Source organism: Palaemon carinicauda, chromosome 31, assembly GCF_036898095.1.
Source record: "Palaemon carinicauda isolate YSFRI2023 chromosome 31, ASM3689809v2, whole genome shotgun sequence".
Classification (NCBI taxonomy): Eukaryota; Metazoa; Arthropoda; class Malacostraca; order Decapoda; family Palaemonidae; genus Palaemon; species Palaemon carinicauda.
The window spans coordinates 48,384,183-48,397,778 of NC_090755.1; the positions used below are offsets into that span (position 1 = coordinate 48,384,183).

General features: G+C 37.0%; 1 protein-coding gene across 1 annotated transcript in view; it reads right to left on the reverse strand.

The window, feature by feature from the left end:
* Positions 1-404: 404 nt before the first annotated feature.
* LOC137624923 (homeobox protein HMX3-like) overlaps positions 405-13,596 on the reverse strand; it is a 42,796-nt gene continuing 29,604 nt past the window's right edge. Inside the window, exon 3 of the mRNA XM_068355854.1 lies at positions 405-2,670. Coding sequence (XP_068211955.1) covers positions 2,003-2,670 — 668 coding nt within the window. The 3' untranslated portion in view covers positions 405-2,002. The remainder of the gene's footprint in view (positions 2,671-13,596) is intronic.

Consider the following 13,596-nt stretch of genomic DNA (forward strand, 5'->3'; position numbering starts at 1 on the left):
TATGCAAACATAGTGGATGATAACCATGCTAGATGAGGTAATAGGTAAATAAGATAAAAGCGATGTCATCTTATAGGCTAAAGGGAAACTTAGGAGTGCTTTTTTTTTTTTTTAAATAATTATTTTTCTTCCAATACATGTTTCCCTTATAAAGCTGTCCATCCAGAAATGTTTAGAAGAATGCATAGGTATGTTTAAATTTCATGCTGATTTTGAAGTTTCATAATTCGTTCAATATTCCTTTCATGCGGAACAAACTGGAAGTAACGTTGAAGAAAAGAAAAGTCTAGTGTCGTGAGCTCTATCTATCTTCAACATTTTCGTGACCCTCACCGTAAAGCAAATTCACGAAAGGAATGAAGGATAAAAACACAACTACATAATTTCAAACATTTATAATCAGTTTTAAATAATTTGACATTTAGACTAATGATATGTACATTACATCTTGGCTGATATTGGTGATATTACTTTTGTGAGCTTTTTTTTTATCATTTGCTTGACATTTGCGCTATTCGAAGTGTTATGATTAACATCTGTAATGGTTGTTGACTCCGCCCTTTCGAAACACCAAGTGAAAGATACGTAGTGGGAAGGACACGGTTTCTTTCAGAGCTTTCTGCTGCTGGGTTCTCGAAGCGAGAAGTTTTGTCTGCTCCGAGAAAGAAAGTTGTAATAACTTCTAAGTTCCTTCTTTTCAGAAAGGGGAGAAAGTCAAAGGAAGGGTAAATAATGTCAAATGAACTAGTTTCGTATTACAAAATTAAATATCTTTATGATGGAGGAACAAATTTGCTGCGTTGCATATGATGTCTGTATAACTGGTCAAACATATACTGTATAGGTAATTATATGTATGAAATTGTGTATAAGTTATATATGAATTTGAAAAACTGCTTATGTATGAATATATGTTTACGTATATACACACATAAATACACAAGAATGCCTATAAACGTCTTTATAGATGTGTTTGTGTCATGAACAGTTATTTTGATATAAAAAATCTAACAAAATAAGTACTGGAAATCAGTTTAAAACCAACAAAAACTGCTTTCGAGACATCAAGGAAGAATTCATAAATATAGCTTCTCAATATGTACACTTTACATCAATTATATTTGTACAAGTCATCACTAGGAAACTTACAACATGTATAACAAATAATACTTTTTCTGGATCTTACTGCAAGAACACCAACACTTTTCCTAGACAGGATATTCCTCCGTCGAGGGACCTGCCAACTTTGCATTACATCTAAAATGTAATTTTGTGTTATTTTAGGACGTCCTTCAAAACGAGAGACGAATCACTCACTGTCTGGATTTGTAAAGAATATTCATTCTTGTCACAGTCTGGGTACACCTAATAGCACTGGCATGTTCATATCACATATTTTCGGAATTGTTCTTTTACATGTTCATATGTCTGATTTCCTCGAACAACCGCATTGCACATTTCAGCACTGAAATTAAAATCCATATTGATTACTAACCGTATGTTATCAAGATGAATTTACTAGTAACGTGAAATTTTTTATACCCACTGATATCGTATTGCAAACGTAGTTTCATTTTCTAATTTGCTTGTAACTGAATTTAACATTCACTTAGTTCAAATTCACAAATGCTAACGAATGTTATCACTAGGAGCGAGAGGACGATTCTCTTCCACAGTTGTGAGCACTGAGTTTTGTGAGCAAATTTAGAATTTGCATATAATGACGATCACTTAAAGAGAACAGCAATTGTATTGACAATCCTCAAAGTCAGAAATTCCAGTTAATCTTTCTTTCACTTAAAGAGTTCTTGTTACTAACAGAAGGTTGCAATGGATACGGATTCTGCATGGGGTTTCTAATGGATTTCTAATGGAGAACGATCATGAATGCCACCGAAAGTTCCGCCAGCGGCCGGTTGCTAACATCATATGACACTGGCAATGTCAGCTACTTCAGACAGGGAAAAATCTTTCAGTAGTGATGGGCAAAGCTTGACATTAGTTACACCAGGGATGAGAGGGTCGGTCTAACAGGCGTAGGTGTCTGTACAGAAGAGTTATACCCAGAAGACACAGGTGGGTAATACAGGGAGTAAGGAGGGAGAGCAGCTTGATGCGACAGAGACGTGGGTGGTGGGGGCGCCGGGGGAGTATGGGCGGACTCGACACTTCCTGAAGTGGAGCCGTCGTGGTATAAGATGGGCACTCGGACGAGTCTCTGGGCTGCATGGGCCATGTTTGCGGCTTCGAGTTCTGCGGCCAATTGGCGCTTCCACTTATTCCTTCTGTTTTGGAACCAGATCTTGACTTGTGTCTCCGTCAAATGCAGAGAAGCGGCCAGACCAGCCCGTTCTGAAGAGGATAGATATCTCTTCATGTCAAAGGTGCTTTCCAGTTGGAAGACCTGAGACCTGGAAAAAACAGTCCTGGTCTTCTTCTTCCTCCTCTTACGGTCTTCGTCATTTTCATCGCCTGTTCCGCTATTGTTTTGGCCTCCCCCGCCGGAGCCGTTGTCTGCCCCGTCCCCTGTGCGTTGGTCGTCTCTATGGGGTGTTGGGGGGGTTGGTGGAGGGGAAGGAGACCGTGGGAGGGGCGAAGGAGACCGTGATCGTACAACTTCAACGGGAGCTTCACTGTTAGGGCTTCCTGGACCTCCTGGTGTTGGAGAACCTGAGGGTGAAGAAAGAAAAGTGATATAAATACAATTGATATTTCTATAAAAGATATTGGACAGTTTACGAAATTGTACCTAAAGACTTTCATAAAATACACACACATCTTGTGATGGTAAAGGATTAATTCTTTGCAATGATATGAAAACAGCGTAGACCGGGAAAGGTGATTAATTATTCAAATGAACGCAATTTTACATTATCATCTACATTATTTTTCCGGAGGATAACAGAGAGCAGATCACGTTGTATAGATTAAAAAGAAATAAATTACACGATAACAGCAATGAATTTCAATTTCTTTTGTTATTGCGTGATTGCCTGGGATATCTTTCTTTAGTTGTCTCTCTCCTAAAACTTTTCTTATATTCATTACTTTTATTTATTTTGTATAGCCCTATGACACAAGGGACACTGAGCAAGTCAATCATGAATAATACTTTCCCGTAGTAGTTCATTCTCTTCATAAAGACAACTGTACTGTAGAATTAACTTACAAAGTATCCAAGACGCCTTTGTTTCCGGTTATCTTTTTTGTATTTTCTGAAGCCATCAAATCAATTTAGCAATACTGTTGGAATAATCTCTTGAGTGTTGCTATTGTACACTAGTAATTATATCTATTATAAATACAAAGTTCTTTTAATTATGAAAACTCTTCACGGATGTATGACGCTAGATTTGAATCATTTCTCCTTTCCACAAGACTAGAAATATCGGTGCAAAATATTGTACATAGAGACTTTGCTTCTCAACATCCACTAGTCTCAGAGCATGTTATAAATCATAATTAACACTTGCATTGCGGTACTGAAGAAGCCCTTGTGACTCAAGATCGGATTGCATAATTTAAATGTTACCCTTTTATTTCGTTAGTCAAAGCCCATTCAATTTTTTTTTTTTTTTTGGGGGGGGGGGTTGGGTTGTGTTGCTATGGTAGCTAAATCAAATTTTCTGGCTCCTAATCTGTCTGCTATAAGGGAGACTGGCGACTTATCCTGTGTTATGGCGGATAATTAGTCATCATTGCTAGTTGCAGACTTAATGAGTGGGATATCAACGACAATAGATCTCTCTGGAGACCGAGGAGGATATGAAAAGGGGAATATTACTGTTGAGATGAATATTCTCTTTAGTCACTATTTTAAATCCTTTGCTCATAATCAGTCAAGTGCTATAATTCATTAAGGAATTTAGAGTATTTAAGAAATTAATGGCACTTTTTTAGGATTCTGAGTGTAATAATTTCCGATTTTACTCAACATTTATGGTTCAGTCCAAAATCTGGGCATGATAAAGATTACAGTATACACCACTTTCTAGCACATAAGCGCCTGTGAAACCAATCGTTGCCCAATAAAATTATGAATATTTTGAGCATTCCCAAATAAATTATTCAAAGCAGTATATCAAATCATAATTTCCTCATTGTATATCATGTTTATTTCTCGCGTTTCCTATGGTCATACGTTATATTGTCTGGTCTCCATGTTTACAAAATAGGAGTTTTAAGAATATAAGCCATGATGATCAAAAGAGCTCAAACTTCCATTCTTTCCAATGATTTTAAGACTCCCGTCATTCCTCAATGAAATATTGAAACATGACCGTTACGGAAAAAATATTCATGAATATTATTATTGTTTTCGACTAAAAGTGACGTATCGTTTGAGTAGCCATCAATACTAATAAAATCGGGTAAAAGAACTGTTTCTCAATCATAGAGGTCCCTAATCTATTGATTTTCAACTTCTTTGAGCTGATGATACATACGAGAGTGATGATACACTTATTTCTTTGCACTTGCTTGGAATCAATCATCGCACAAAAAATGTGTCACGTCATCAGTTTTTCCGGAATTTATTCGCATAAATTGTTTAGAAAACACCAGGCTATGAAATTTTGAATTGTATGTCTTCAAGTTTCTCTTTTTTGTTCTTTTTTTTTTTATTTTAGTAATATTTCTCATTTACATGCAAGAGTATAGCTATTTTCGTTTTTCAAATATACCATTGTTAACTATTTGCGAACAGATAGAGAGTTAGATTCTCACGCAGAGCAGTTTGGCAATATCAAACCCTTTTTAATATCTACACTGACAACAACAACAATATCAAATGCATCTGTTTCTAATCCACCGCAGGACAAAGGCCGATGTGGTAACATCCCTGACTGGTGAAGGCCAGACTTGGGTTCGAGTACTGCTCAAACTCGTTAGTTCCTTTGGTCGCTGCAACCTCACCATCCTTGTGAGCAAAGGATGGGGGGTTTGGGGAAGCCTATAGGTCTATCTGCTGAGTTATCAGCAGCCATTGCCTGGCCCTCCCTGATCCCAGCTTGGATGGAGAGGGGGCTTGGGCGCTGATCATGTGGTATATATAGTCAGCCTCCTGATTGATAGGGCAATGTCACTGTACCTTGCCTCTGCCATTCATGAGTGGCCTTTCAACCTTTAAATATGTCCTTATTCATGTCTGGGATTTGGCCAGTTTTCATTAGCACTCAGAAAGGGCTACACAGACACTTTCATCTAAATGACATCTCCCCTTTCCAGAGGAGGCTTTAGAACGTTTTAACCAATTATGTTGGAAATACTTGTCCGGTTTTATACTACCACATGTAGATTGTGACCAAGTAAATCGTTCCTTAACCCTGAGAAAAAAAGCTCTTCGTCTAGCAAGCGAGGCTGGCCCAATTTGACCGTGAGTACCATGCCTGGTTGGTTATAGTCATCCTTAACCTACTTCTAACACCATAAGGACAGGTTCAATTGTAGGTCAGAGGGGAAATACACATCTTATATAATGTCTGTTTTGGAATAGGCTAAGTTACTTCCAAACATAAAGGGACTTCCATGTTAATGGAAATTTCCAAATATAAAATGCAAATTGTGTGGAATTGCAAAATATCATATTTACTATATATATATATATATATATATATATATATATATATATATATATATATATATATATATATATATATATATATATATATATATATATATATATACGTGTGTGTATGTGTGTATAGAATGTGTGTGTGTTTCTGGTCTATATATATATATATATATATATATATATATATATATATATATATATATATATATATATATATATATATATATATATATATATATATATATATATATACAGTTGGCTATATATATATTATATATCAAGAGAGAGAGAGAGAGAGAGAGAGAGAGAGAGAGAGAGAGAGAGAGAGTAGGGAGCGTTACCTTGACTATCATGAGCGCAATATTTAAATGAATCTTTGCATGAAATGAAACATGTCTGTTCGTCTGTCAGCTCTGAGCGAGCCGCTCCGTTGTTTGTGATGTGAGCGAGCGGGCGAGTGAAGGAAGGGCAGATTTCAGTTTCCCTTATAGCGTGTTCCCCCTCTTGCAGTGTCATCTTACAACCAGTAATTACTCTGAGCCATTTCCTCTTAATTATTTAACGCTGCCATCACCCCCCTCCCCCTCTCCCTTCCCTTTTATGCATTGAAGCTTCTTTTGGCTGTTTCTCTGCCTTAGCCAAAGTACTGGAAATTTGACGTCCTCTTCGCTTTTGGATTTCTGTCCAGATTAGAGTCATTGTGTGTGACGTCTGACTGAACTGTACACGGCACACTACCGGCTTTGAGGAATCGTCTGAATCTCTGATGTGTCTTCCCATAAATGGACAGCAGTTCACCATACACAAACTGTTACTGGTGCCCATTCCCACACATTTCTAACTTTGTATTATACAACTAAGCTATTCAATGCAAATGAAAGGAGCTAATTTTGGAAGTATTTATTAAAAGGATTAGATTTAACAGACCAATGAGTTAAGTTCGACACTTTTAAAGCTGGCCCGAATAAATTCGGGAGCAAAAAATATAGTATACACTAAATATAACGGTGCAATTCTATTATAACAACATAAATGGCAGTCTTCATTCTATTCCACAACATCTGTCGAGTATCATAAGGAGAGTAGTTCAAATTCTAAGGTTTCTAGTTCCTTCCTTATACATTTTGAAACCAAGATTCACTTTTAGGTGATTAAATTAGCTATGGGCTGGCTGGATTTCTTTCTATAGACCCCATTGTTTGCTTGAAAGTCTTTCAATAAGAATGTGGTTACAGAAAAAAAAAAACGCCCACATGATTGGTCTAATTTTAAGTATAAATGTCGATTGCTAAATGAAACACAGCATTTACTAAGAAAATATATATATAATTTAGTTAAAACATTACCCAGTGACCCAGTCTGGTTTAAAGCATTTTATAGCGTTGACATATTGAAATGCTCAACACTTGATGAAAATCAATGCAATGATCTAACTATGATTATGGCATTCCACACGGCTTGTGTATTTGATGTAACTACCCTGTGGATAGATTCATACAGTCGGTAATTATCTTTTATGTTATGAGGAAGAGATCGATCAAAACGAAGTTCATACCCGAAAGGGTTCTCTCTCTCTCTCTCTCTCTCTCTCTCTCTCTCTCTCTCTCTCTCTCTCTCTCTCTCTCTCTCTCTCTCTCTCTCTCTCTATACATACATTTATATATAGGTCATGTATGTGTATTTTATTTATATATATACATACATACATACATATATATATATATATATATATATATATATATATACAAATATGAATATAGTATATATATATATATATATATATATATATATATTATATATATATATACAAATATGAATATAGTATATATATATATATATATATATATATATATATATATATATACATGTATACATAAATATTATACATAGATGACTCACAAACACACGCAGACACACACGCACACACACACACACACACACATATACATTATATATATATATATATATATATATATAAATATATCTTCAGCTCTTGTTAGTTCACTGAAGGACAAAGGACTCAGACACAAGCACACATATGTATGTATGTATATATATATATATATATATATATATATATATATATATATATACATACATACATATGTGTGTTTGTGTCTGAGTCCTTTGTCCTGTCGTGAACTAACAACATATATATATATATATATATATATATATATATATATATATATATATATATATATATATATATATATTATATATATATATACAGTATATATAAAATTATTTATCTATATATATACATATATATATATATATATATATATATATATTTATATATATATATATGATCAATTCCCATTTCGCTTTCTAAAGCTTATCATTTGTTAAGACTTTAATCTAATTCATTCCCCTATATCATTTTTACTTTTGTTAGACACATTTTTCTCCAATTCAACTTACATTCCATTTTCCCTGATTTTTTTTCTATCATCTTTTTTTTCGGTGTCGGCTCATCTGTCTCAACTGTTCTCCAATCACCATTAGCTCCCTCCCTTCAAAAATGTTCTTTTCATCTGCCTTTTCATCACCATCGGCTACTCTATCACCCCCCTCTTCCCTCTCCCCTCCTACCGCCACCTTCCCCCTCCCCCCTGGCATCGGGACCCTTCCTTCCTTTCGTCCCTCTCTCCTTTTATTTGAGTGTCTCCCCTTCTACTTTCCTTTCTGCTTTTCATGTGTGCCTACCTCTTCCTTCATCATTCACTCCTGTTACCATTGCTTTCTATTAATAAGTGTATGTGTGTGCGCGCTTGCGCGCCCAGATATCTATCTTGATGTTAGTTTAAAATAAATTCTCTCAAGTATCAATTTATTATTTTTTCTTTTGCTTACGTTTTTATAGATCGTCTAAAAATTTTCCATTATTTTTCTGCATTTTAGGTGATCAAATATTTTTACTTTCCTCCAATAATGTTGTTGTTATATCACCTGTGTGATTAATCCTTTTCCAGATCTTGCTTCTCGTTGTTTACTCTTCTCTCGTCCTTCAATTATTTCCTCACACTCAGTGAAATAAACAGCAACGTTTTCTTTAACAAGTGTATCTGATGAAATAACCCATATTCTTCCTTGCAAATAGTCTATATCCCCCGGAAATTTACCATTTCCTTTCTCTAAAGATTCGACCTCTCTTTTTACTTGACCCATAGATTGCACGTGTGCTTTTTCCCCTCTGTTCCAAGTGTTTCGATACTCTGCTTCCAAAAGTCAGGAATGAATTTCCTGTCTGATATCAATTCGAAGTTTTCGTTATTGGTCTTTGCCTCTGTCCTTATGTTCGTGTTCTTGCACCCTGTGTCCTTCACTTTGCGTGTCTGTCTATCCATTGATTGCTTATGTACACTCCCCACCCCCACCCCCTCCCCGGCTTCTTTCCTCTATGGACCCCCCACCGAGGGCTCTTTTGTGAGCTCTGGGTGGTGAGAGCTACTGGACAATGGCAGGGCTCACCGCGTATCACATCATTTACATGTGAGCAGCAACACCCCCCTACCAGCTCAAAGCTCTTGCCCCTACCCCTCCCCTGTTCTTCCCCTCCCTTATCATCATCCTTTTCGATCCCCTTCCCTTCGTTCTATTCATCCCCATCCCCTATCCCTCATAGAAGCCAATTTTCGAGAAAATAACGATATGAAGTACCATGTAATAACAACTTGACCTAATATTTTTTACTGAAATGATAAATCAACAACATGGCCTGCAAATTCATGTTGTAAAAGGCCCTTATGATATAGTATACACGCATACATATTTATATATATATATATATATATATATATATATATATATATATATATATATATATGTGTGTGTGTGTGTGTGTGTGTGTGTTGTGTATGTTTGTGTGTGTGTTAGTTCCATTTTCAGGATAATGGTAACTCCGGAATGTTGTTAAAATTGCCGAAACTATTGGCCCTTTCTTAGAAATGGGCCAAATATCTCGTCACTTGAAAAAAAAAAAAGATCACACTTTTAATCATTTTATTTAAATTCACTTGCTATTTTGAAAGATATGTGTGTGTGTGTGTCCGAGTACACTGATATATTATTTTCCGAATAATGTGATAGAACCAGCCGTCACGTTATGTATGCTATGCAAATTTAGATGTTTCATAACGATTGGCAATGCCCTCTCTCGGTCGAATATTACATTAACTTCTATTCAAAATTAGAGTACATTTGTAACCCTCCAAATTCTCTCGCTCGAAGTCTTCAGAGTTTATTGGTGCTAATATATTTCTCTCTCTCTCTCTCTCTCTCTCTCTCTCTCTCTCTCTCTCTCTCTCTCTCTCTCTCTCTCATCGCTTCTCGCTTGATTTCCTACTTTCGCCCCTTCATTTTTTTCAGTTCAATTGAAGCTAAGCCGTCAAATTATAATAATTAACTCATCATCATCACCTTGCCTTCATTAGCGAGACGTTTAAAAATTGGTATTAACTTCTTAATGGGTTTTGTGAGATTCGCTTTAATCCATTCGTCGAATTGAATTCATCGCTTTCACCAACCGCTACAAATCAGTCTTTATCATCATTCCATGCCACAGAATGATAATTCTTACATATTTCATGGTGGCGATGATAATGCTGATTATTATTATTATTATTATTATTATTATTATTATTTATTACAAGCTAAGCTACAACCCTAGTTGCAAAAGCAAAGATGTTATAAGCCCAACGGCTCCAAAAGGGGAAAATAGCCTAGTGAGAGTGAGGAAAGGAAACAAGGAAATAAATAAACAAGAGAAGTCATGAACAATTGAAATAACATTTTAAAAACAACACTAAATTAAATCTTTCACATATAAACTATAAAAACTTATTATTATTATTATTATTATTATTATTATTATTATTTTTGTATTAAGATAAATAAATATGGAAATATAAATTCAATAAAAATGAAGATCTTCCTATCCATATGGCATACGATAGTGAAAATTAATGCTGATCTAGATTTTCATAAGAAAGCCCATCCCCAATTGTTATCCACCTTGCCTCCCACTGCGCGCGCGCGCTCACTCAAACACAAGGAAATATTCCGTTCGATGTTTAACAGCTGGCCCTGTCTTCATCTTCGTCTAGGCCATTGATTTACTCTCTCCTTCGGTGCCTTTTTGACAAGAGTTATACGATCATCTTTATGTCATTTCTATATATAAATCAAATCTTTATTTATTAATATATATTATCGGTAACGGTATTAGAGAAGACCATGTCTTAAACAGTAATTGTAGTAAGAACAAGAGTAATAGCAGTTATGGTAGTAGTAGTTTAAACAAACTCCGTCAAATCTCTCCTGTGTAACACAATCCTTCTCAGCGTCCTATTTCGCGATTGGCTTCGATTCCCACAACTAAAACTACTTCGTGTAATTTAAATGAATCTTGCTTGCTATTATTATTCAAGAAGACTTTGAAAAGATGCATTATGGTATTTCGTTTGTTTTAAATGATTTGAATGGCAGAGACAGAGATTTGTTATATAGCTTGGCGTCGAAGGCCGAGCGATGGGTAACCGAACGCAGGGGTTGCTGCCATTACTCAGATTAATCCGTGTAAGTGCCCATTGTTCACCAATCACACGCTGTGGGAGGCGCTCCAAAAGGAAAAGGCGCCAAAATTCAAAAAGAGAAAACTGTCTTTTGATCGCGGGCTCCACAATACGAGAGCTTTGATGTCAGAGTGGCATTTAGGGGATTTCTAATTGCGATTCAAGTTCATCTGGCTCCGCGATGAATAAGCCGTCTTTAATGAATGCGCTGCGTGTTAATTTTTCACCTGGCGCTCTCAATGGGCGAATATTTAAACTCTGGTCGTAAATGTTTCCTTTTAGATAATCACGGCTCCTCATGCCTTAGTAAAGGGAACTCGCGCTGCACACAGCTCATAAGATGAAATTGCTCTCTCTCTCTCTCTCTCTCTCTCTCTCTCTCTCTCTCTCTCTCTCTCTCTCAACTCAAGAGCTGTTATCTCTGGTATCAGCAATGGGCGCTCTGACTGACAAGGGCCTTCCTTGGTAGTGGGCCCACCCACCCACTTCCATCTGCCCCCTGTGTCCCTTCTAATTTGCTCTTGCCACCCCATTTGTAGGTCGGGATAAGCAATAAGGCTGACATCACGGCATTGCTTCAAAGAAAAGTAGTGAGCGACGTTTCTTATTTGAAATCAGGAGATTTGGCGTTTCGTTTCTTTCCTCATTTAGGTCTGGCCGTAAGATTTATCCCGAAAAGAGTTTTGCGGCGATGTTGCGCTGAACATCAAGAGATAAACAGTCCAATTTCAGCAATGAAGGGAACTCCGGTTGTGTGATAAGATCTGCAAAGCGCTTACAAGCAGAGATGAGAGGCAGCGTTGAATTTGTTTTGTCCTTGCGCTTGTATACATATTCATCTCGGTATAGATCTGAAATGCTTTTGGATATTGGCCTGAGCGATGATATAAATCGTTTCATGGAATGAACCAGAAACAGAGAGAGAGAGAGAGAGAGAGAGAGAGAGAGAGAGAGAGAGAGAGAGAGAGAGAGAGAGAGAGAGAGAGAGAGAGAGAGAGAGGCAAAATTTTTGTTGCTCAATAGAAAGATGACAGGAAAAAATATATCGTAATTTTAGTGAGTGTCGTTGAAACGGCTATACAGCTTTGCATTAAAGTCGTATTTTTACGACTGTTTTACATGCACGCAGCAAGGAATGGGAGGGGCATAAGGCTGAGGCAACTGTATATCTCCACAAGCCATTATGGCATTTCTAGAAATTCTCTCTCTCTCTCTCTCTCTCTCTCTCTCTCTCTCTCTCTCTCTCTCTCTCTCTCTCTCTCTCTCTCTCATTAACTCGCCATCCGATAATTTTCTTGCCGTTCGAGTCGGGAGAAAATAAATTGCCAACAATCTTGTGAAAATTGCTCTTGCCTGGGGAGAGGTAGGGACCCAGGATATGGGGAAGGATTTGGCTTGGGGGTGGGGCGGGGGTTGGGGGAAGGGTGAGGAATCCGTGTGTGTTGCTGTAAGCTTGGAACCATTTCCAAATTGACACATCAAAAGTTGGTCTCGCTCGACGAATGAAAAGTGTCGGAGAAAATGGTGAGCGCGAGGGAGTTTTATTTTGGCCCATCCAATCTCAATGAAACGACTGAGGGCCCCGTTTGAAGGTGCATTAAAATCAGACAAAACTGATTTCTTGATGTTTGAACGGGCGTTTGTTGGAGCTTTGAGTCGCGCGTTTCTCTTGATTGAAGTCAAACTTGATGGACACAGGGGCGAAAATCAGCTAGAAGGAGGGAGGGAGGAGAGAGGAGCAGAGAGAAGGAGGAGGGAAGGAAAGATAGGATGGGGGCTGTCGATGTTTCCAGAAGAGGTAGATAGACACACAAGAAATATCTATTGGTTTCAGGTAAAATATGGTCCCCTTAGTACACAATTGAACATACGCAACAACTGATAGGATTTTCTCTCTCTCTCTCTCTCTCTCTCTCTCTCTCTCTCTCTCTCTCTCTCTCTCTCTGTCAAACATATTAAAGACATTAGGACATTAATAAAAAGGCCGTATCTAGACAGATTGCGTTCCCACAGGAGCCCCAAACGAGAACCTCCCAGAAATGAAAAGGGAAACAGCGGTATAAGATGATAATTCCCTGACGAAGGGAACAGGAGCGTAAAACCTCACGTAAATAATAGGAGACTGTAGGGACCTGAAGTCCTTTCGGGGTGCTCTTAATCTTGCAAAAACGTACTTACGTCTTTTAACGATAGAAAGAATAATTGTGGAAATTTTTTAGCCAAGTAAGGGACGAGATTGCGGTAATTTCCTTTGAGTTGTGCGAAAACCAGAATTCTTTGTCTCAGAATACTTGCTATCTCATATCTCGTATTCTAATTTTGCAGCACAATATTTTTTTTTTTTATCATAAACAACACACGTGTACATTTTATAAACACCTTCGTAATGAGGCTTTCCATTTAATTTTTCTTATTCTACCATTCTCGATTTCTAATCTGTCCTTACTG